Source organism: Doryrhamphus excisus, linkage group LG3, assembly GCF_037039965.1.
Source record: "Doryrhamphus excisus strain RoL-2023G ecotype Guam linkage group LG3, RoL_Dexc_Guam_v1.1, whole genome shotgun sequence".
In the NCBI taxonomy this organism is placed as follows: domain Eukaryota; kingdom Metazoa; phylum Chordata; class Actinopteri; order Syngnathiformes; family Syngnathidae; genus Doryrhamphus; species Doryrhamphus excisus.
The window spans coordinates 3,863,251-3,883,870 of NC_136359.1; the positions used below are offsets into that span (position 1 = coordinate 3,863,251).

Sequence of the window (20,620 nt, forward strand, 5' to 3'; positions counted from 1 at the left end):
TGGGCGGACACATTTGTGAAAGACAGGAAGTGATGTCGGAGGTTCAGAATTATGTTTAAGCTGGTGGTGTGTTATGGCCCCGTAAGTTGCAGGTGTTACTCTTCGGATTATTATGTTGTTATTAATGTGTCTTTTTTGAGATTATTTAATAATTTTCAATAAATCAGGTCTGGTGCTCAGGCGTCACAGAACAATCGCTGACATCTGGTGGCCGATGTATATTACTGCTTTCACAATTCGAATGCTTCTTCTGCCTTGTATTTCTATATTGGTCGAAAATTAATAACTTAGGCCAAGAACTACTATAATTTACTTAAATATGTTTTTTTTAACCTAATAGGACGGTATTCATTTTGAAAAAAATGATTGTTATCAACATCTGATCTGGACTCTTCCAATCCTCAGACCGAGATCGCCAAGAGACTCAACACCATCTGCGCACAAGTCATCCCCTTCCTCTCGCAAGAGGTAAACACGCCTTCTCATAACTTCATCATGTACCATGTGCTGAAATATTACTCTGTAAAACACGGTAATAAACAGTGTTTGTGTGTTTTTTTTGCAGCATCAGCAACAGGTGGTCCAAGCGGTGGAGCGAGCCAAGCAGGTGACCATGGCCGAGCTCAATGCCGTCATCGGGGTACGTGGACTACCCGGTCTACCACCTACAGTGTGTATTCTTCTACTTCTTCTTGGTTTTGTATTACCTATGAGTATGTACATCAAATATTTCTGCGTGTATTGTTGTTAGAGTCTGTAATAAGCTTATATTTTTAATTTTTTTTAATTTAAGATGCATCTAGTTTAGCTTAGGGGGCTTTTTTTGGGTGACAACTGCTTGCTTGGGGCCCCCCAAGAGGTAAACGGTGGGACATTAAGGGAATTGTGGGAAAAGGGGGCACGGCATCAGGAAACCTTGAGCTTGGGTTCGTAGAATTGAATGTGAGTGGTGCCTTGTTAGTTGGTGTGTGTGTGTGTTATGCTCCTCATTCTCCACATTGCTGCCACACTCCCATTTCCTTGCTGCCCTCAGTCTCTTTTTGGATAAATGTTGGCTGTTTATTGTGGCCAACTTGCTGAGTATTCCATACAGAAGACGCTTGTTTGGCTTTTCAGTTAGGCTCATAGTGACGTGTGTGTGTGTGTGTTATGCTCCTCATTCTCCACATTGCTGCCCTCAGTCTCTTTTCGGATAAATGTTGGCTGTTTACTGTGGCCAACTTGCTGAGTATTCCATACAGAAGACGCTTGTTTGACTTTTCAGTTAGGCTCATAGTGACGTGTGTGTGTGTTATGCTCCTCATTCTCCACATTGCTGCCCTCAGTCTCTTTTCGGATAAATGTTGGCTGTTTACTGTGGCCAACTTGCTGAGTATTCCATACAGAAGACGCTTGTTTGACTTTTCAGTTAGGCTCATAGTGACGTGTGTGTGTGTTATGCTCCTCACTCTCCACATTGCTGCCCTCAGTCTCTTTTCGGATAATGGTTGGCTGTTTACTGTGGTCAACTTGCTGAGTATTCCATACAGAAGACGCTTGTTTGGCTTTTCAGTTCGGCTCATAGTGACGTGTGTGTGTTATGCTCCTCATTCTCCACATTGCTGCCCTCAGTCTCTTTTCGGATAAATGTTGGCTGTTTACTGTGGCCAACTTGCTGAGTATTCCATACAGAAGACGCTTGTTTGGCTTTTCAGTTAGGCTCATAGTGACGTGTGTGTGTGTTATGCTCCTCATTCTCCACATTGCTGTCCTCAGTCTCTTTTCGGATAAATGTTGGCTGTTTATTGTGGCCAACTTGCTGAGTATTCCATACAGAAGACGCTTGTTTAGCTTTTCAGTTAGGCTCATAGTGACGTGTGTGTGTTTTATGCTCCTCATTCTCCACATTGCTGCCCTCAGTCTCTTTTTGGATAAATGTTGGCTGTTTACTGTGGCCAACTTGCTGAGTATTCCATACAGAAGACGCTTGTTTAGCTTTTCAGTTAGGTTCATAGTGACGTGTGTGTGTTTTATGCTCCTCATTCTCCACATAGCTGCCCTCAGTCTCTTTTCGGATAAATGTTGGCTGTTTATTGTGGCCAACTTGCTGAGTATTCCATACAGAAGACGCTTGTTTGGCTTTTCAGTTAGGCTCATAGTGACGTGTGATATAGCGTAGGGCGGGTAGGGGGTCGGGGGGGGGGGGGGGGGGTCTTGAGGCGGATTTGGCAGTTGCTGTTGGAGTCTTAATTGCAGGATTTTAGTGTTTGTAAAAGAGGGTTGGGGGGCGGGGGGGGGTTGAGGGTCACCGCATTGCCCATGGAGCTCCCTCCTTCTCCTGTTCCTCCCGTCTCCCACGCCAAGCCTGTCATTCACCCCCCGTTTGGGAGTTAAATGAGTGTAATGAAGCGTGCTGCTCCTGCACACACACACACACACACACACACATAAAGTCACACATAAGTGCATATGCACCAGCTCACGCTAACATCCCATGACAAACTCTGTTTCGCTTGCCTCCGCCAATACTTCCCCTCCATTTGCTCCCATCAGGGGTCCTATTTGTTTTCCTGCGCTAGTGTTTTTGCATCTGTTTGTGTGTTTCTGGTAGGGGAGGGGGGGTCTATATGGGTGCATGCCCTGTTTATCAAGACCCACTGGCTGATCAAGTGTGACGTGCTTGTCTGTGTGTGTGTGTGTGTGTGTGTGTGTGTGTGTGTGTGCACGCGCAAGCAGGCTAAAAGGCTATTTAGTTGTTTTGCCTTCAACCCATCAGGACTGAGAATGGAGGAGCGATGCAGAGAAGAAGGAGGAGGAAGGGGGGGGGTTTAGTCAATTAGGTGAGATAAAAGTCGGTTTGACCTTCAGCACTCCTTCCACCCCTGCCGAGCCACCTCCTGTGTCTCTACCCCCCCCCCCTCCAAACCCGCTTTATACCCTCCCTCCCCACGGCGAATCAGTGCGCTTGGATTCTGGCGGCTACTGTCTGAGGAGGCAATAATGATGTTTTGGAACACAAAGGAATTTCACGCTCAGACGAGCACCTGATTTGCTGTGAAAGAGAGAGCAGGGGCTGCCAGCCAACCCCCCCCCCCCCCCCCCCCCCCCCGACCCTCCTCTTTTCTCCCTCACAAGAACTGACAGTGTGGGCAGCAGCTGGGACCCCCTCCTCCCTTCCCTTCCCTTCACCGCCACTTTTTTCCTCCTCCATCATTCCTTCCCTCCTCCCTCCTTGCTCCCAACCACATCCTCCGGCTTTGAGACTCTGATCCCAGCTGTCAGTATTGTTCAGTGTTTGACCCTTGAGGGATGACGAGTGGGGGGAGGCGGGGGGGGGGGGGGGGTTGAGGATGTGTACACCTTCTCTTGTAGGCTGCAGCAGCAGCTTGTTGGCTTGTTGAGATGCTGTAAGACCCAGACACACAAGAAACTCTCCCGTTTGTTCAGGGGCGGCAAACGTCTTGTTGATTAGGTTCCACAGTTAGTATTGATTTTATTTATTTTTTTGTCATTTATCTCCGTGACTGGCGGCACGGCGGTCGAGTGGTTAGCACGCAGACCTCACAGCTAGGAGACCAGGGTTCAATTCCACCCTCGGCCATCTCTGTGTGGAGTTTGCATGTTCTCCCCGTGCATGTGTGGGTTTTCTCCGGGTACGAGTCCATGTTATTTATACCGAATATATCTTATCTTATATCTACTACATTTTATTGAACTGACTAACTGGATTTTCGGACCAGGGCTTTACTCAACTGCAGAGAGTACTAGGCATCTACTCAGGCTTCAATGCTCTATTTCATATTTTTGTTTTACAAAAATATAGTATACATATAATAAAATGTTAAATAATTTCTCCGATAGAGGCTGCACGGCGGACGAGTGGTTAGTACGCAGACCTCACAGCTAATAGACCAGGGTTCAATTCCACCCTCGGCCATCTCTGTGTGGAGTTTACGTCGGTTTTCTCCGGGTACTCCGGTTTCCTCCCACATTCCAAAAACATGCTAGGTTAATTAGCGACTCCAAATTGTCCATAGGTATGAATGTGAGTGTGAATGGTTGTTTGTCTATATGTGCCCTGTGATTGGCTGGCCACCAGTTCAGGGTGTACCCCGCCTCTCGCCCAAAGACAGCTGGGATAGGCTCCAGCACCCCCGTGGAAAAGCAGTAGAAAATTAATTAATGAAAATTGGAGGCTGACGCACGGTGGTTGAGTGGTTAGCATCTTGGTCACATTCCAAAAACATGCTAGGTTAATTAGCGACTCCAAATTGTCCATAGGTATGAATGTGAGTGTGAATGGTTGTTTGTCTATATGTGCCCTGTGCCGTTTCTTAGCTGTGAGGTCATTAATGCATCATTTGTGGGTGGCGGCGTAATCGGTTAAACGCCAGTACGACCTTTTCCTCTTCAATAACCAACCCCCTTCCATCTTATCTCTGTGTCTCCGATAAGCAGCAGCACCTATCACACAATCACGGCGGAGCCCCCGTGCCCCTCACGCCCCACCCGGCCGGCCTGCACCCATCTCAGCTAAGCGGTTCGGCCGGCCTCCTGGCGCTCTCCGGAGCTCTCGGCGCCATGCCTCCCCATCTAGTGGGGAAAGACGCCGCTGATAAAAAACCTCACCTGTCCGGCGGTCCAGACTCGCATCCCGGAGGACCCGATCACCTTAGAGGTAAACTCAAATGACGGAAGTATGGCAAAATGTCAGTGTTTTTTTTTATGATATTGATTATTCTTCTGCTGTCTCTCAATCTGTCTTTACTCCGTCACCTCACAACAGAACGGGAACCTGGCACAGTAAGTACCTTTGATTACAGTTCTTCATGTTGGTTTAGCATAGCTACATGAATGCTCATGATGTGCTATATATATCACTATATTGACACTTACTATGGTAACCATTATGTCATTGGATGCTCATATCACCTCGTACTTCGGTACGTGATTTAAAAAAACAAAACAAAACAAAAAAACTAAATAAATTTGAATTTTAAAAAAAATAAAAAATTTAAACTATAAAAATTAAAATTAATAAAAATTAAAAGTAAAAAAATTTAAAACATTAAACAATTAAAAACATTAAAAACATTAAAAACATTAAAAACATTGAAAAACTAAAAACAATTAAAAACAATTAAAAACAATTAAAACATTAAAAACATTACAATCAAAAACAATCACAAACAATTACAAACAATTACAAACATTACAAACATTACAAACATAAAAAACATTAGAAACATTAAAAACATTAAAAAAACTAAAAACAATTAAACATTAAAAACATTAAAATTAAAAACATTAAAAACATTAAAAAAAACGAAAAACAATTAAACATTAAAAACATTAAAATTAAAAACATTACAAACAATTAAAAACATTTAAAAACAATTACAAACATTTAAATTAAAAACATTAAAAACAATTAAAAACAATTAAAAACAATTACAAACATTACAAATATTAAAAACATTAAAAACATTAAAAACATTAAAAACATTGAAAAACTAAAAACAATTAAAAACAATTAAAAACAATTAAAAACAATTAAAAACATTAAAAACATTACAATCAAAAACAATTACAAACAATTACAAACATTACAAACATAAAAAACATTAGAAACATTAAAAACATTAAAAAAAACTAAACAATTAAACATTAAAATTAAAAACATTAAAAACATAAAAAAAACTAAAAACAATTAAACATTAAAAACATTAAAATTAAAAACATTAAAAACAATTAAAAACATTTAAAAACAATTACAAACATTACAAATATTAAAAACATTAAAAAACATTAAAAAACATTAAAAAACATTAAAAAACATTAATTAAAAACATTAATTAAAAACATTAAAATAAAAAACAATTTAAACAATAAAAAAATGAAAACTTAAATTATATTATGAAAGCAGGAGGTGAACAAATGTAACAGCTACTGATTGTAAAAGTACCAGATGGAGGGGTAGGATTTAATAAGCTTTGCTTCTTCCTACTCCTTTTGGACATGTGGAACTGGGAACTGATTATGTGATGCATTCAATTGTAATCTGATGCATGTTCAAATGAAATTAAACCATTACCATTACTTGGGAAGCACCGGTTTACTATATACAGAAGAACAGCAACAACCCCCCGCATACTTGGACTGTTCCATACATTGACAGTGAAAAAGCGAAGATGAAACGGTGAAATGTGAATTCCACAGCGTAACCGTGTAGCTATGGCAGGTTTTTTTGGACTCAATAGTTCTCCTCGGAGCTCCTGGCCCCACTTTCTATGAAGCTCGTCTCACCATGTCGTTGGGAGCGCCTCGTAATTGTTTTAATCGTCGGTTCGCACCTAAATGGCCTCTGCGGTTGAGTGCGACAGTCAAAATGTGTGTGTGTGTGCACGTGTGTGTGAGCGTTTATGTGTTCTCTTGGGGGCAACGCTTTGGTAGCCTGCTTAGTTCTGCTCTGGACTCCTTTCTCTGCCAAATGAGCCTTTTAGCACGCGCACACACACACACACATGCACACTCCTCCAAGCCCAGGCTAGCCTGCATTGTTGTGCATATTTAACACCTCAGTGAGCAGATTATCCGCTCCCCCCTCCCCATGCCCCCATGAACCCTCCCCACTGCCCCTGATCCCGCGCTTAAAGACTCTCATTGTGTTTAATATCACCACCACTGAGAAGGGAGGGCTTTATAGGGGAGGGGGGGGGGTGAAGGTGCAGCAGTCATATGACACTAAAAGCGTGTATGTGTGTGTGTGTGTGTGTGAGAGGGGGGGCGGGGGCAGCGGGGGTGGTTGCTAGTGTTTTGCGGGTCAGCGCTTCTGGGCTCAGCCTACTAAAAAACCTTTTCTATAAAGGTGGAGGAGGGATCGGTGGTGGGGTGAGGAAGGGCCCCCTTTTTTGGTAGAATGCCGATTTTCCGCCCCTGTCACCCCCCCTCCACCGCCCCCTCCCTTGTCTCTTGTCACCCTTTCTTCTCCTCCACATACCCTTCCTCCATTTTTCTCTGTCCTCTAATCTCCCTAGCGTTTTTTTTTTCTCACCCCCTCCCCCTTCTTCCTCCTTGATTTACCCCCCCCCCCCTTTTCCCTGTCAGCGCTCCCCGCCATGCTGCTTGATGTGTGCACGCGCATTGATGTGTGTTTGTGTATGCTGGATGCACATTTCATTGACAAGCTGTGACTATAATGGACTCAACATGAAGCTTTAATCCATTAACAATAGGATCCGTTGGTCAGGAGGCAAAGTGGGGGGGGGCTTAGTGTGTGCTTTTGGGACACACAGGCATTATGCAAGCAATACACACATAGGCTTTCACAGTCAATTACACACACACACACACATCTCACACACAGCAGCAGCTAGTCCCAGCCAAAAGAGAGGCAGTGCGGATAGATTTTAAGAGCCACTTAATGTAATCATCAACTTTCGAGGTGTGTGTGCGCGCCTCTCAGCTCTTAAAAAGTTCTCACTCTGTTTTTCTGACCCGCTCCACACACACACACACACACACACACACACACACACACACACACTAGCATAGCTGCTGGCATTTGTAATAATAAAGTGGCGTCCAGGTCAACTTGCTCCCGCCACAAATGAGTAGGAAATTGCACGAAACGTTTAAGCACTACATTTCCTCCAACAGTGGCCGTGCCCCAATTAGTCGGGTTTAGTCACCCACTTAAGACAAATAAACGCCGTTCCTTAAGTGGATGCCTCCATTACCCCCCCTCCCACCCCTGGCTTAAAGTCAACCTGTGAATTTTGCGGCTTCTCGAGGCGGCAAATAAAAATAAAAGCCGGGCTCTAATTTTAAGTCTTGCGGAGTCGGGAGTGAACTAGCTCATCTAAACTCTTGTTTCCGAACCAAAACATCACTTATGGCAGCTTTCGTGCAAGGCCCACAGAGCTGTGATTGGTCGGCTTTTCTTTGTACATCATTTGCGTTTTGTTTCTGTCAAATAAAAAAAAATGCAAAAAAAAAATATATATATATATATTAGGAAAGCAGGAAGTGAACAAATGTAAAAATTACTGATTGTAAAAGTACCAGATGGTTATACTCTCCGATCTTTTATTGCAAACCCTAAAGCCAACACACTTCTCGCAACACTTGTCCATGTATAACATTTAAAAATAAAAAAATACAAAACAATAAAAAATACAAAAAAAATAAAAATTATATTAGGAAAGCAGGAAGTGAACAAATGTAACTGAGTTACTGATTGTAAAAGTACCAGATGGAGGGGTAGGATTTAATAAGCTTTGCTTCTTCCTACTCCTTTTGGACCAACACACTTTTCGCAACACTTGTCCATATATAACATTTAAAATTTAAAAATACAAAAAAATATGATATTATGAAAGCAGGAAGTGAACAAATGTAACAGTTACTGATTGTAAAAGTACCAGATGGAGGGGTCAGATTTAATAAGCTTTGCTTCTTCCTACTCCTTTTGGACCAACACAATTGTCCATATATAACATTTAAAAATGTAAAAATACAAAACAAATACAAAAAAAAATTATATTAGGAAAGCAGGAAGTGAACAAATGTAACAGTTACTGATTGTAAAAGTACCAGATGGAGGGGTAGGATTTAATAAGCTTTTGCTTCTTCCTACTCCTTTTGGACCAACACACTTCTCGCAACACTTGTCCATATATAACATTTAAAAATTTAAAAATACAAAAAAAATACATTTGTTCACTTCCTGCTTTCCTAATATATAATTTTTTTTGTATTTTTTTGGAATAAGCTTTGCTTCTTCCTACTCCTTTTGGACCAACACACTTCTCACAACACTTGTCCATATATAACATTTAAAAATTTAAAAATACAAAAATTATATTAGGAAAGCAGGAAGTGAACAAATGTAACAGTTACTGATTGTAAAAGTACCAGATGGAGGGGTAGGATTTAATAAGCTTTGTTTCTTCCTACTCCTTTTGGACCAACACACTTGTCCATATATAACATTTAAAAATGTAAAAATACAAAACAAATACAAAAAAAAAATTATATTAGGAAAGCAGGAAGTGAACAAATGTAACAGTTACTGATTGTAAAAGTACCAGATGGAGGGGTAGGATTTAATAAGCTTTGCTTCTTCCTACTCCTTTTGGACCAACACACTTCTCGCAACACTTGTCCATATATAACATTTAAAAATTTAAAAATACAAAAAAACCTTGTCCATATATAACATTTACAACATGGTGCGTTCATGAACATCAGAATTCACTACATCATTGTTACAACACCAGCATGTCTCGTTCCGTGCACAACCATCTTACCTCAGTTCTGTCCCCATCCACTGTCCAGAGTAACTCCTTGCTGCCCGAAAGTCTTCGGAACTCAGACAAGCGGCGTAACGGACCCGACTTCTCGAATGACAACAAGAAGCGCAAAGTGGAAGACAAGGATTCGAGCCATTACGTAAGAGAGGCTGACTGTTTGTGCAACATGCAGCGAATGCTATTATTAGCTATTATTATTAGCGAATGCTGCTAATTGTTTTTTTTGTTTTTTTTGCAGGATAGTGATGGAGAGAAAAGTGACGATAATTTAGTAGTGGATGTCTCAAATGAGGTCAGTACGCTTGCACTAATGGCGGTGATATTCACGGTCCTTTTAATATTTATCATATTAATGTAGAATTTAATTATTAGCATCACGTTAGCCTATGGAGAGATGGTCCCTGTTTGATTGACATTCATTATGGCTCACAAGGGAATTTTCTTTGAATGCTAACAGGTTTATTTACAGGAATTCTGCTCTCCGCTAACTAACTATACGGATGGTTTTCCGGTCTCTTGGGCAGGAACAGGCGTCCCCACGCGGCACACCGCTCCCGTCCCCGAGAGAGAATGGCCTGGATAAAGCACGCCTCCTTAAGAAGGACCCCTGCAGTCCTGCTTCCACTGCCTCATCTGCTAGCTCCTCTTCGCTCAAGTCCAAAGAAATGGCAATGGTTTGATTTTGTTTACTTTTTTTTTTTTTTTTTTTTCGGCATGTTTTTCATATTTGTTTTTTATTGGAATGGCAGCGGGACAAAGCAGGGACCCCCGGGCTCAAGTCAAGCACGCCCACGCCAAGAGGTGATTCCACTCCTGGTCCTAGCTCCACACCCGGTGTCCGGCCAAGCCTATCGAAACCCCCGTCCATGGAGATCCCTCACCCGCCGAGTATGTATATCAGAATAATGGAAATATGTGATACATTTTGTACACTAAAGATGTAATATATAATATTGAACATTACTGACCCCTAGTGACCAGTGTTGAATACTACACCAACTTTGAACGTGACTTCTGAATGCATTATATTTGTGTTTTTTGCTTATAACATAGGTAAGTTTTCTTAACAAAAAAACAGAGTGTACCCCGCCTCTTGCCCGAAGACAGCTGGGATAGGCTCCAGCAACCCCCTGCGACCCTCGTGAGGATCAGCGGTAGAAAATGAATGAATGAACAATACACGCTATATTACAAAATAAGCAAAAACCACAAATATAATACATTCAGAAGTCACGTTCAAAGTTGGTGTAGTATTCAACACTGGTCACTAGGGGTCAGTAATGTTACTGTACTGTATTTAGTCTGATTAGTATATCTACTATTTTGAATCATAAGAGTGTAAAGGGGGCGGCACGGCAGTCAAGTGGTTAGCACACAGACCTCACAGCTAGGAGACCAGGGTTCAATTCCACCCTCGGCCATCTCTGTGTGGAGTTTGCATGTTCTCCTCCATGCATGTTTGGGTTTTCTCCGGGTATTCCGGTTTCCTCCCACATTCCAAAAACATGCTAGGTTAATTGGCGACTCCAAATTGTCCATAGGTATGAATGTGAGTGTGAATGGTTGTTTGTCTATATGTGCCCTGTGATTGGCTGGCCACCAGTCCAGGGTGTACCTCGCCTCTCGCCCGAAGACAGCTGGGATAGGCTCCAGCACCCCCGCGAGGAAAAGCGGTAGAAAATGAATGAATAAAGAGTGTAAAGGTGACTATAGGGTTGCTATTTGATGTCCAGAGGGCTCTAATCATGTTAAATGGGTTTTCTATGATCCAACTATGAAAATTCATTCATTCATTTTCTACCTCACGTGGGTCGCGGGGGTGCTGGAGCCTATCCCAGCTGTCTTCGGGCGACTGGAGCCAATCACAGGGCACATATAGACAAACAACCATTCACACTCACATTCATACCTATGGACAATTTGGAGTCGCCAATTAACCTAGCATGTTTTTGGAATGTGGGAGGAAACCGAGATGGCAGAGGGTGGAATTGAACCCTAGCTGTCTCCTAGCTGTGAGGTCTGCGCGCTAACCACTCGACCACCGTGCATAATTTTATCCTATTAAGTGGTCTAATTAAACCTCAGTGATATAATATACAGTAAGGAGTAGAATAATAATAATCCTCATCACCACCATAGCTAGTTAACCACTCCACCACTGTGCAGCCCCATACTGTATCAATAGTGAATACATTTTCAGAATATACAGAGAAAATACAGATAATATACAGAGAAAAATATTTTTTCTCAAATGGTGGCCCTCATTTTTTACCACATCAGGTACCATCTGCACAGCAGAGATGGCATCTGTAAAGCCGAAGTTTAGGGTGTAGTTTCAAGAAAAAGTGTTCATGCTGAACCTTACTAATTTCAGTTTTAAAACTCATTTGTATAAAAAATTGCCACACCAGAGTGCACGCTCATTAATATTAGTGGGGAAAATGCGACCTAATTGCTTCATGCTGAAGGTTAAGGGATTCAATCACCACCTTTTGTAATGAATATTTATTGCGCTGTACCTCCCCGCTGATTCAATCTAGACTGACTCCGTTGTGTCACATTACTGTACAAGGACATTTGGCCCCCCCAAAAATAGCGGCGGCTTTTAATTTCACAGCTCTTGATATCAAGCTATCAACACTCTCTTGTCTCCTTCTCAGCAGCAGGTCTGAGGACGCCCCTGGCGGTACCTGGCCCGTACCCGGGCGCATTTAGTATGTTGCCCCACGCGGCGGGGATGAACGGCGAGCTAGCCGGAGCAGCCAGCGCTGCCGCCTACGCCGCTGGGCTACACAACATTTCCCCGCAGATGAGCGCCGCTGCTGCGGCGGCTGCAGTGGCTGCTTATGGACGGTCACCGATGGTGAGTAATAATAATAATAACAAAAAATAATAATAATAGAAATGATCCTTCAACATGAGGCACTCCTGTGTGGAAAGTGGGGTGTGACCTGATGACCACTTTGATACCATTGGAGAACCCCTCATTTCCTCACAGTGTCCACCTCTGCTCTAATAGATGCCTTACCTAAATAATAATAATAATAATAATAATAGTAGTAATGATGCCTCAACATGAGGCACTCCTGTGTTGAAAGTGGGGTGTGACCTGATGACCACTTTGATACCATTAGAGAACCCCTCATTTCCTCACACAGTGTCCACCTCTGCTCTAATAGATGCCTTACCTAAATAATAATAATAATAATAAGAGTAGTAATGATGCCTTAACATGAGGCACTCCTATGTGGAAAGTGGGGTGTGACCTGATGACCACTTTGATACCATTGGAGAACCCCTCATTTCCTCACAGTGTCCACCTCTGCTCTAATAGATGCCTTACCTAAATAATAATAATAATAATAATAATAGTAGTAGTAATGATGCCTCAACATGAGGCACTCCTGTGTGGAAAGTGGGGTGTGACCTGGTGACCACTTTGATACCATTTAGAGAACCCCTCATTTCCTCACACAGTGTCCACCTCTGCTCTAATAGATGCCTTACCTAAATAATAATAATAATAATAGTAGTAGTAATGATGCCTCAACATGAGGCACTCCTGTGTGGAAAGTGGGGTGTGACCTGATGACCACTTTGATACCATTAGAGAACCCCTCATTTCCTCACAGTGTCCACCTCTGCTCTAATAGATGCCTTACCTTAATAATAATAATAATAATAATAATAATAATAATAATAATAATAGTAGTAATTATGCCTTAACATGAGGCACTCCTATGTGGAAAGTGGGGTGTGACCTGATGACCACTTTGATACCATTAGAGAACCCCTCATTTCCTGACACAGTGTCCACCTCTGCTCTAATAGATGCCTTACCTAAATAATAATAATAATAATAGTAGTAATGATGCCTCAACATGAGGCACTCCTGTGTGGAAAGTGGGGTGTGACCTTGATACCATTATTATTAGTATTATTACTTTGATACCATTAGAGAACCCCTCATTTCCTCACAGAGTGTCCACCTCTGCTCTAATTGATGCCTTACCTAAATTAATACCTGGGTTCATTATCCATTCATCCATTCATTTTCTGTCACTTGTCCTTGAATAAATGCCACCTCTCAAATAGAAGTACTAAATGGTAGTGAAATGCCGTTACAATGGCAGACATGGCATCTGTAAAGCTGGCATTTACCTTGTCGGTAATAATAATAAAAACAAACTGGTCTGCAACTTGTGCAGGTGCACCCAAGATGGTGACGGGTGTGTGTAAATTGATTGCACAGTTTCACGTCTGGGTGCTGTTTAAGAGTATTTATCCAGTGGGGGGGGGGGGGGTGGGGGGGTGATTGAATGAGCTCATCGCTCATGGCTGTGTTGACACAGTCTTCATTACACTGTTTAAATAGGTTCAGTCAAGTGGCGAGTGGCGAGTCTGAGCAACAGTTTGCCGAAACTCCGCTTTGTATACTCAGCGGCTGTTTGTGTGTCACGTGGGGGGGGGGTTGTGAAGGGGGGGGTACTGTCAGCTTTGCCCCTGTGTGTTTACCAACTCTTACACTTGACATTCATTTTCAGATTATGTGTTCTTTGCTTGCTTTGTTTGCTTTTTGCGTTCATGAGCGTTAATACGTGTGTTGTCTTGCTTTACCGCTAGCTGTGTGTGTGTGTGTGTGTGTGTGTGTTTGCACTATGCTCATAAAAGTGCGTCTCTTTCTCGTCCAGGTTGGCTTTGATCCTCACCCTCACATGCGAGTTCCTGGAATGCCTCCCAGTCTGTCAGGAATCCCTGGTGGCAAGCCGTAAGTGTGTTTGCAGCGACTTGTTTGATTAGCATTGACATATGAGATCATTAAAAGCAACCCCGCTTCAAAGGATCATAAATAATAATCAGCTCTCTACCACATCCCCCCCCCCCCCTCCCCCCTTAGTGCCTATTCCTTCCACGTGGCGGCTGACGGACAAATGCAGCCGGTGCCGTTTCCTCCAGATGCACTGGTAGGGCCCGGGATCCCTCGCCACGCCCGCCAAATCAACACGCTCAACCACGGCGAGGTGGTCTGCGCCGTCACTATCAGTAACCCCACAAGGCACGTCTACACCGGCGGGAAGGGCTGCGTCAAGGTGTGGGACATCAGTCACCCCGGCAACAAGAGCCCCGTGTCGCAGCTTGACTGCTTGGTAAGCGGAGTTGTCGTTGGTCGTCGTGTCAGCCGAAAACGAACCCCCCTCCGCCATCTTGATGACATGATTTTATACCTACGCTATAGAACCGAGACAACTACATCCGCTCCTGTCGCCTCCTCCCCGACGGCCGCACGCTCATTGTGGGCGGAGAGGCCAGCACGCTGTCCATCTGGGACCTGGCCACGCCCACCCCCAGGATTAAGGCCGAGTTGACATCGTCGGCGCCGGCGTGCTACGCTCTGGCCATCAGCCCCGACTCCAAGGTCTGCTTCTCGTGCTGCAGTGACGGAAACATCGCAGTGTGGGATTTACACAACCAGACGCTGGTTAGGTAAGACCACGCCCACATCGGTATCTCCATTCATTCATTCATTTTTTTACTGCTTATCCTCACGAGGGTTGCGGGGGTGCTGGAGCCTATCCCAGCTGTCTGGTGGCCAGCCAATCACAGGGCACATATAGACAAACAACCATTCACACTCACATTCATACCTATGGACAATTTGGAGTCGCTAATTAACCTAGCATGTTTTTGGAATGTGGGAGGAAACCGGAGTACCCGGAGAAAACCCACGCATGCACGGGGAGAACATGCAAACTCCACACAGAGATGGCCGAGGGTGGAATTGAACCTTGGTCTCCTCGCAGTGAGGTTTGCGTGCTAGCCACTTGCCCAATTTCTAAATATGTTTACATTTTATTAGAGCCCTGTAGACATTATATAACACCCCTATAGTCATCTTTGCACTTTTATTATTCTTTGAATACACTATATTGCGCAACTCTTGAGCTCGGGCTAAGGGATCACTGCAGGGATACAAGAGACATCCGCTGCTTTAGCTTTAACATTAGCATAGATTGCTACCATGCTAACTCACATGCAAACTCCACACTGAGATGGCCGAGGGTGGAATTGAACCCTGGTCTCCTAGCTGTGAGGTCTGTGTGCTAACCACTTGACCAATTTCTGAATATGTTTACATTTTATTAGAGCCCTGTAGACATTATATAACACCCCTATAGTCATCTTTTATTATTATTTGAATACACGATACTGCGCAACTCTTAAGCTCGGGCTAAGGGATCACTGCAGGGATACAAGAGACAGCCGCTGCTTTAGCTTTAGCTTTAGCATAGATTGCTACCATGCTAACTCCACACAGAGATGGCCGAGGGTAGAATTGAACCGAGCGGTGAGGTCTGTGCGCTAACCACTCGACCACTGTGCCGCCCCAGTATCGCCATACTATTACTATTGTTATCCTATTAATACCAGAATTGTTTTAATAATACAATAATGGTCATATATATTTAAGGGTAATATGCAACAAAAGCATGTCATTTTTATTATTATTATTATTATTATGGAATGTAAGGAGTCCATTTTGACTTCCTTGCATGTCAGATAGAGAAAGGCGACATAATGTGATCAAGACTTTGGCACCCGGTCCCAAAGTAGTACGCTCCCAGTGTGTTGTTCTAACGCCACGTGTGTGCGCTTGTGTACATGTGTTGGGCCTGCAGGCAGTTCCAGGGCCACACAGACGGCGCCAGCTGTATTGACATTTCCAACGATGGCACCAAGCTGTGGACCGGGGGCCTGGATAACACCGTGCGGTCCTGGGATCTGAGGGAGGGACGTCAGCTGCAGCAGCACGACTTCACCTCGCAGGTGTGTGTGTATATGTGTGTATATGTGTGTATATGTGTGTGTGTGTGTCTCTCACAAAAAGTGACGTCAACCGTCCTGTTTGGTTGTCCAGATCTTCTCTCTAGGCTACTGTCCCACAGGAGAATGGCTGGCCGTGGGCATGGAGAGCAGCAACGTGGAGGTCCTTCACGTGACCAAGCCTGACAAATACCAGCTGCATCTCCACGAGAGCTGCGTGCTCTCCCTGCAGTTTGCTTATTGCGGTAAGCAGCTGGTGGCTCCCCTTCTTTTTATTGGCTTATCAAGCCATCAACACAAGATGGCCGCCATCATCAACACCCAATCCTTATGGAAGTCATCCAGAACACAGAGTGCTGATGTTTCTCAAGTGGTTAAAGCGGCACTTAAGCTGGGGTTTGTGCTAATTGGATGGTCATTAAATATGAAATTATTATATTAGTGCAAAGGCTTGACAAGATGAATTTGGTGGAAACTATCGTAGATTGTAACTGTTCAATTTTTATTTTATTTTTATTTATTTAAAAAATATTTCACCTTATTATATAATAAAGATTATAATTAATTAATTATTGCATATTATACATCATATGGAAAACATACAAATATAAATGCAATAATATATATAACATACAAATATGAATATAACATACAAATATAAATATAACATACAAATATGAATATAACATACAAATATGAATATAACATACAAATATAAATATAACATACAAATATAAATATATCAAATAGATATAAATGATATACATATAGATACTGCTGTATGATACTGCATATAGATTTGTGTGTATGTACATACACATATATACATATATATGTACATACACATATATATATACATATATATGTGTATATATATATACACACACACACACACATATATACATATATATATACACACACATATGCATATATATACATATATATGTGTGTGCGTGCATATATGTGTATATGTATATATGTGTGTATATATATATGTGTATGTATATATATATATATATATACATATATGTATATATGTACATATATGTATATATGTGTGTGTACATATATATGTACATATATATGTATATACGTGTATGTATATATATGTGTGTGTATATATGTATATATATATGTGTATATGTATATGTATATATGTGTGTATATATATATATATATATATATATGTGTATGTGTGTATGTATATATATATACACATATATATGTACATATATGTGTATGTACATATGTATGTACATATATATGTACATATGTATGTACATATATGTATGTGTATGTACATGTGTGTGTACATATATGTGTGTGTACATATATGTGTATGTACATATATGTGTATGTACATGTGTATGTACATATATGTGTACATATGTGTATGTACATATATATGTGTACATATGTGTATGTACATATATATGTGTACATATGTGTATGTACATATATATGTGTACATATGTGTATGTACATATATATGTGTACATATGTGTATGTACATATATATGTGTACATATGTGTATGTACATATATATGTGTACATATGTGTATGTACATATATGTGTACATATGTGTATGTACATATATGTGTACATATGTGTATGTACATATATGTGTACATATGTGTATGTACATATATGTGTACATATGTGTATGTACATATATGTGTACATATGTGTATGTACATATATATGTGTACATATGTGTATGTACATATATATGTGTACATATGTGTATGTACATATATATGTGTACATATGTGTATGTACATATATATGTGTACATATGTGTATGTACATATATATGTGTACATATGTGTATGTACATATATATGTGTACATATGTGTATGTACATATATATGTGTACATATGTGTACGTACATATATATGTGTACATATGTGTACGTACATATATATGTGTACATATGTGTACGTACATATATATGTGTACATATGTGTACGTACATATATGTGTACATATGTGTACGTACATATATATGTGTACATATATGTGTACGTACATATATGTGTGTACATATATGTGTACGTACATATATGTGTGTACATATATGTGTACGTACATGTGTGTGTACATATATGTGTACGTACATGTGTGTGTACATATATGTGTACGTACATGTGTGTGTACATATATGTGTACGTACATGTGTGTGTACATATATGTGTACGTACATGTGTGTGTACATATATGTGTACGTACATGTGTGTGTACATATATGTGTACGTACATGTGTGTGTACATATATGTGTACGTACATGTGTGTGTACATATATGTGTACGTACATGTGTGTGTACATATATGTGTACGTACATGTGTGTGTACATATATGTGTACGTACATGTGTGTGTACATATATGTGTACATATATATGTGTACATATATATGTGTACATATATATGTGTACATATATATGTGTATGTACATATATATGTGTACATATATATGTGTATGTACATATATGTGTATGTACATATATATGTGTATGTACATATATGTGTATGTACATATATATGTGTATGTACATATATATGTGTATGTACATATATGTGTATGTACATATATATGTGTGTGTACATAGGAGTATATATATGTGTGTGTGTGTGTACATACAGCATATACTGTACTGTATAATAAATGTGTTATTAGTCAAAACATATGCATATTTAAGCACATTTTACATATTTATGACCTAAATGCAGCATTTTCAAAATGCTAAATAACCTAAAATACAAATATAATGTAATCAAAAGATGCATTCAAATACTGTATGTGTCACGGACATTTATGCTACAAGTACCTGAGGTACATTTGACATGTATTGTATATGTTTTTTTTTTTTAATTTTCCAGGTAAATGGTTTGTGAGCACCGGGAAGGATAACTTACTAAACGCATGGAGAACTCCTTACGGTGCCAGCATATTCCAGGTCGGTAGAGTATTGCGGTATTGCTGCTAAAACAATGTCATACATGTATGAAAAGTATGAAAAGTATGAAAGTAAAAACTTGCGACTCTTCTGCTTCCCAGTCTAAAGAATCTTCCTCGGTGCTCAGCTGTGACATATCCGTGGATGACAAATACATCGTCACTGGATCCGGGGACAAGAAGGCTACTGTGTACGAGGTCATCTACTAATGCGGAGAGGAAGACATTACTTCTCTTCTTACACAAATTATCAAAAAATCTTTTTTTTTTTTTTAATACGGAGCTTGAAATCACGGACTATGTGGCGTCGTCTAGTCGTCGTTCCGTCACACAAAGACGCTCCGCTGGGTTGAAACCGCAAACAAAAACGACAGGAGATTCCGAAGAAAAGGCTCGGAGTTTGAACCGGAGAGACTCCCAAGACGGCGTGATTCCATAATATACTCTACTACGTTCCTGTCACTTTAAGACGATACGCTCCGCGAGGGTTCCCAAGAATGTCTCCCCCAGCTCCACCGGAAAAATCCCAGGAAGCTCTTCCTTCCGCAATTCCGTTCAAAATTCCTCATTCAGCAGCGAACAAAAAGGCATTGTTGTGCGTCCGTGGATGACTCGCGTCAGTGTTTGTGTTCAATCTCAATAATTCCTGCCCTTTTTTTTTTTAAATCTTATTTTTGTCCGTTGAATGTTTGTAAAAATGTATATATGTCTTTTGTTTCTTACAGTACATTCTTTAGAAATAATTTTTTTTGTACATCTTTTACATGGAAAACAAAATGTCAACCAAACGGTCTTAATAACAGCTAATCGGAAAGTTTAGATAATAATAAATGGTGTTTTTTTATATATTATTGTCTTTGGGTTTGTGGTTTCAACATTTGGATCAAACTAAACAGTCATTGTAGTGGTGACCAAAGTGTGGTTCAGGGGCCATTTGAGGCCTGCAGCTTGTTTTTGTAGAATTGTCCATAGGTATGAATATGAATGTGAATGATTGTGTGTCTATATGTGCCCTGCGATGAACAGGATGTACCCCGCCTCTCGCCCAAAGTCAGCTGGGATAGGCTCCAGCTTACCTGCAACCCTAGTGAGGACAAACAACGGAGAAAAATTAATTTAAATGTCAGCAAATCCTTGCTTAATTTGTATTTGCACAATCATTTCATATGTCCGTCTTTCATTGGTTTATAATCAATTTCTAAGTTGCTGGAGCCTATCCCAGCTGTCTTCGGGCGACCAACATCCTAACCACTCATCCACCGTGCGTCAGCCTCCAATTTTCATTAATTAATTTTCTACTGCTTTTTCCACTGTCTTCAGGTGAGAGGCGGGGTACACCCTGGACTGGTGGCCAACCAATCACAGGGCACATATAGACAAACAACCATTCACACTCACATTCATACCTATGGACAATTTGGAGTCGCTAATTAACCTAGCATGTTTTTGGAATGTTGGAGGAAACCTTGCAATGCACGGGGGAGAACATGCAAACTCCACACAGAGATGGCCGAGGGTGGAATTGAACCCTGGTCTCCTCGCGGT

The 20,620-nt window shown here is 41.2% G+C and overlaps 1 protein-coding gene across 6 annotated transcripts in view; it reads left to right on the forward strand.

Moving 5' to 3' along the window:
- LOC131127917 (transducin-like enhancer protein 1) overlaps positions 1–19,919 on the forward strand; it is a 55,579-nt gene extending 35,660 nt beyond the window's left edge. For 2 of the 6 annotated variants that reach the window (XM_078789472.1, XM_078789469.1), the window contains exons 5-20: positions 406–468; positions 566–670; positions 4,435–4,657; positions 4,766–4,782; positions 9,319–9,432; positions 9,532–9,585; positions 9,818–9,967; positions 10,043–10,181; positions 11,954–12,156; positions 13,985–14,061; positions 14,191–14,440; positions 14,530–14,777; positions 15,971–16,118; positions 16,210–16,360; positions 19,000–19,076; positions 19,178–19,919. In XM_078789472.1, coding sequence (XP_078645598.1) covers positions 406–468; positions 566–670; positions 4,435–4,657; positions 4,766–4,782; positions 9,319–9,432; positions 9,532–9,585; positions 9,818–9,967; positions 10,043–10,181; positions 11,954–12,156; positions 13,985–14,061; positions 14,191–14,440; positions 14,530–14,777; positions 15,971–16,118; positions 16,210–16,360; positions 19,000–19,076; positions 19,178–19,285 — 2,127 coding nt within the window. In that variant the 3' untranslated portion in view covers positions 19,286–19,919. The remainder of the gene's footprint in view (positions 1–405; positions 469–565; positions 671–4,434; positions 4,658–4,765; positions 4,783–9,318; positions 9,433–9,531; positions 9,586–9,817; positions 9,968–10,042; positions 10,182–11,953; positions 12,157–13,984; positions 14,062–14,190; positions 14,441–14,529; positions 14,778–15,970; positions 16,119–16,209; positions 16,361–18,999; positions 19,077–19,177) is intronic. The other 4 variants (XM_078789471.1, XM_078789470.1, XM_058070270.2 and 1 more) reach the window with 4 other exon arrangements.
- The last annotated feature ends 701 nt before the right edge of the window (positions 19,920–20,620 follow it).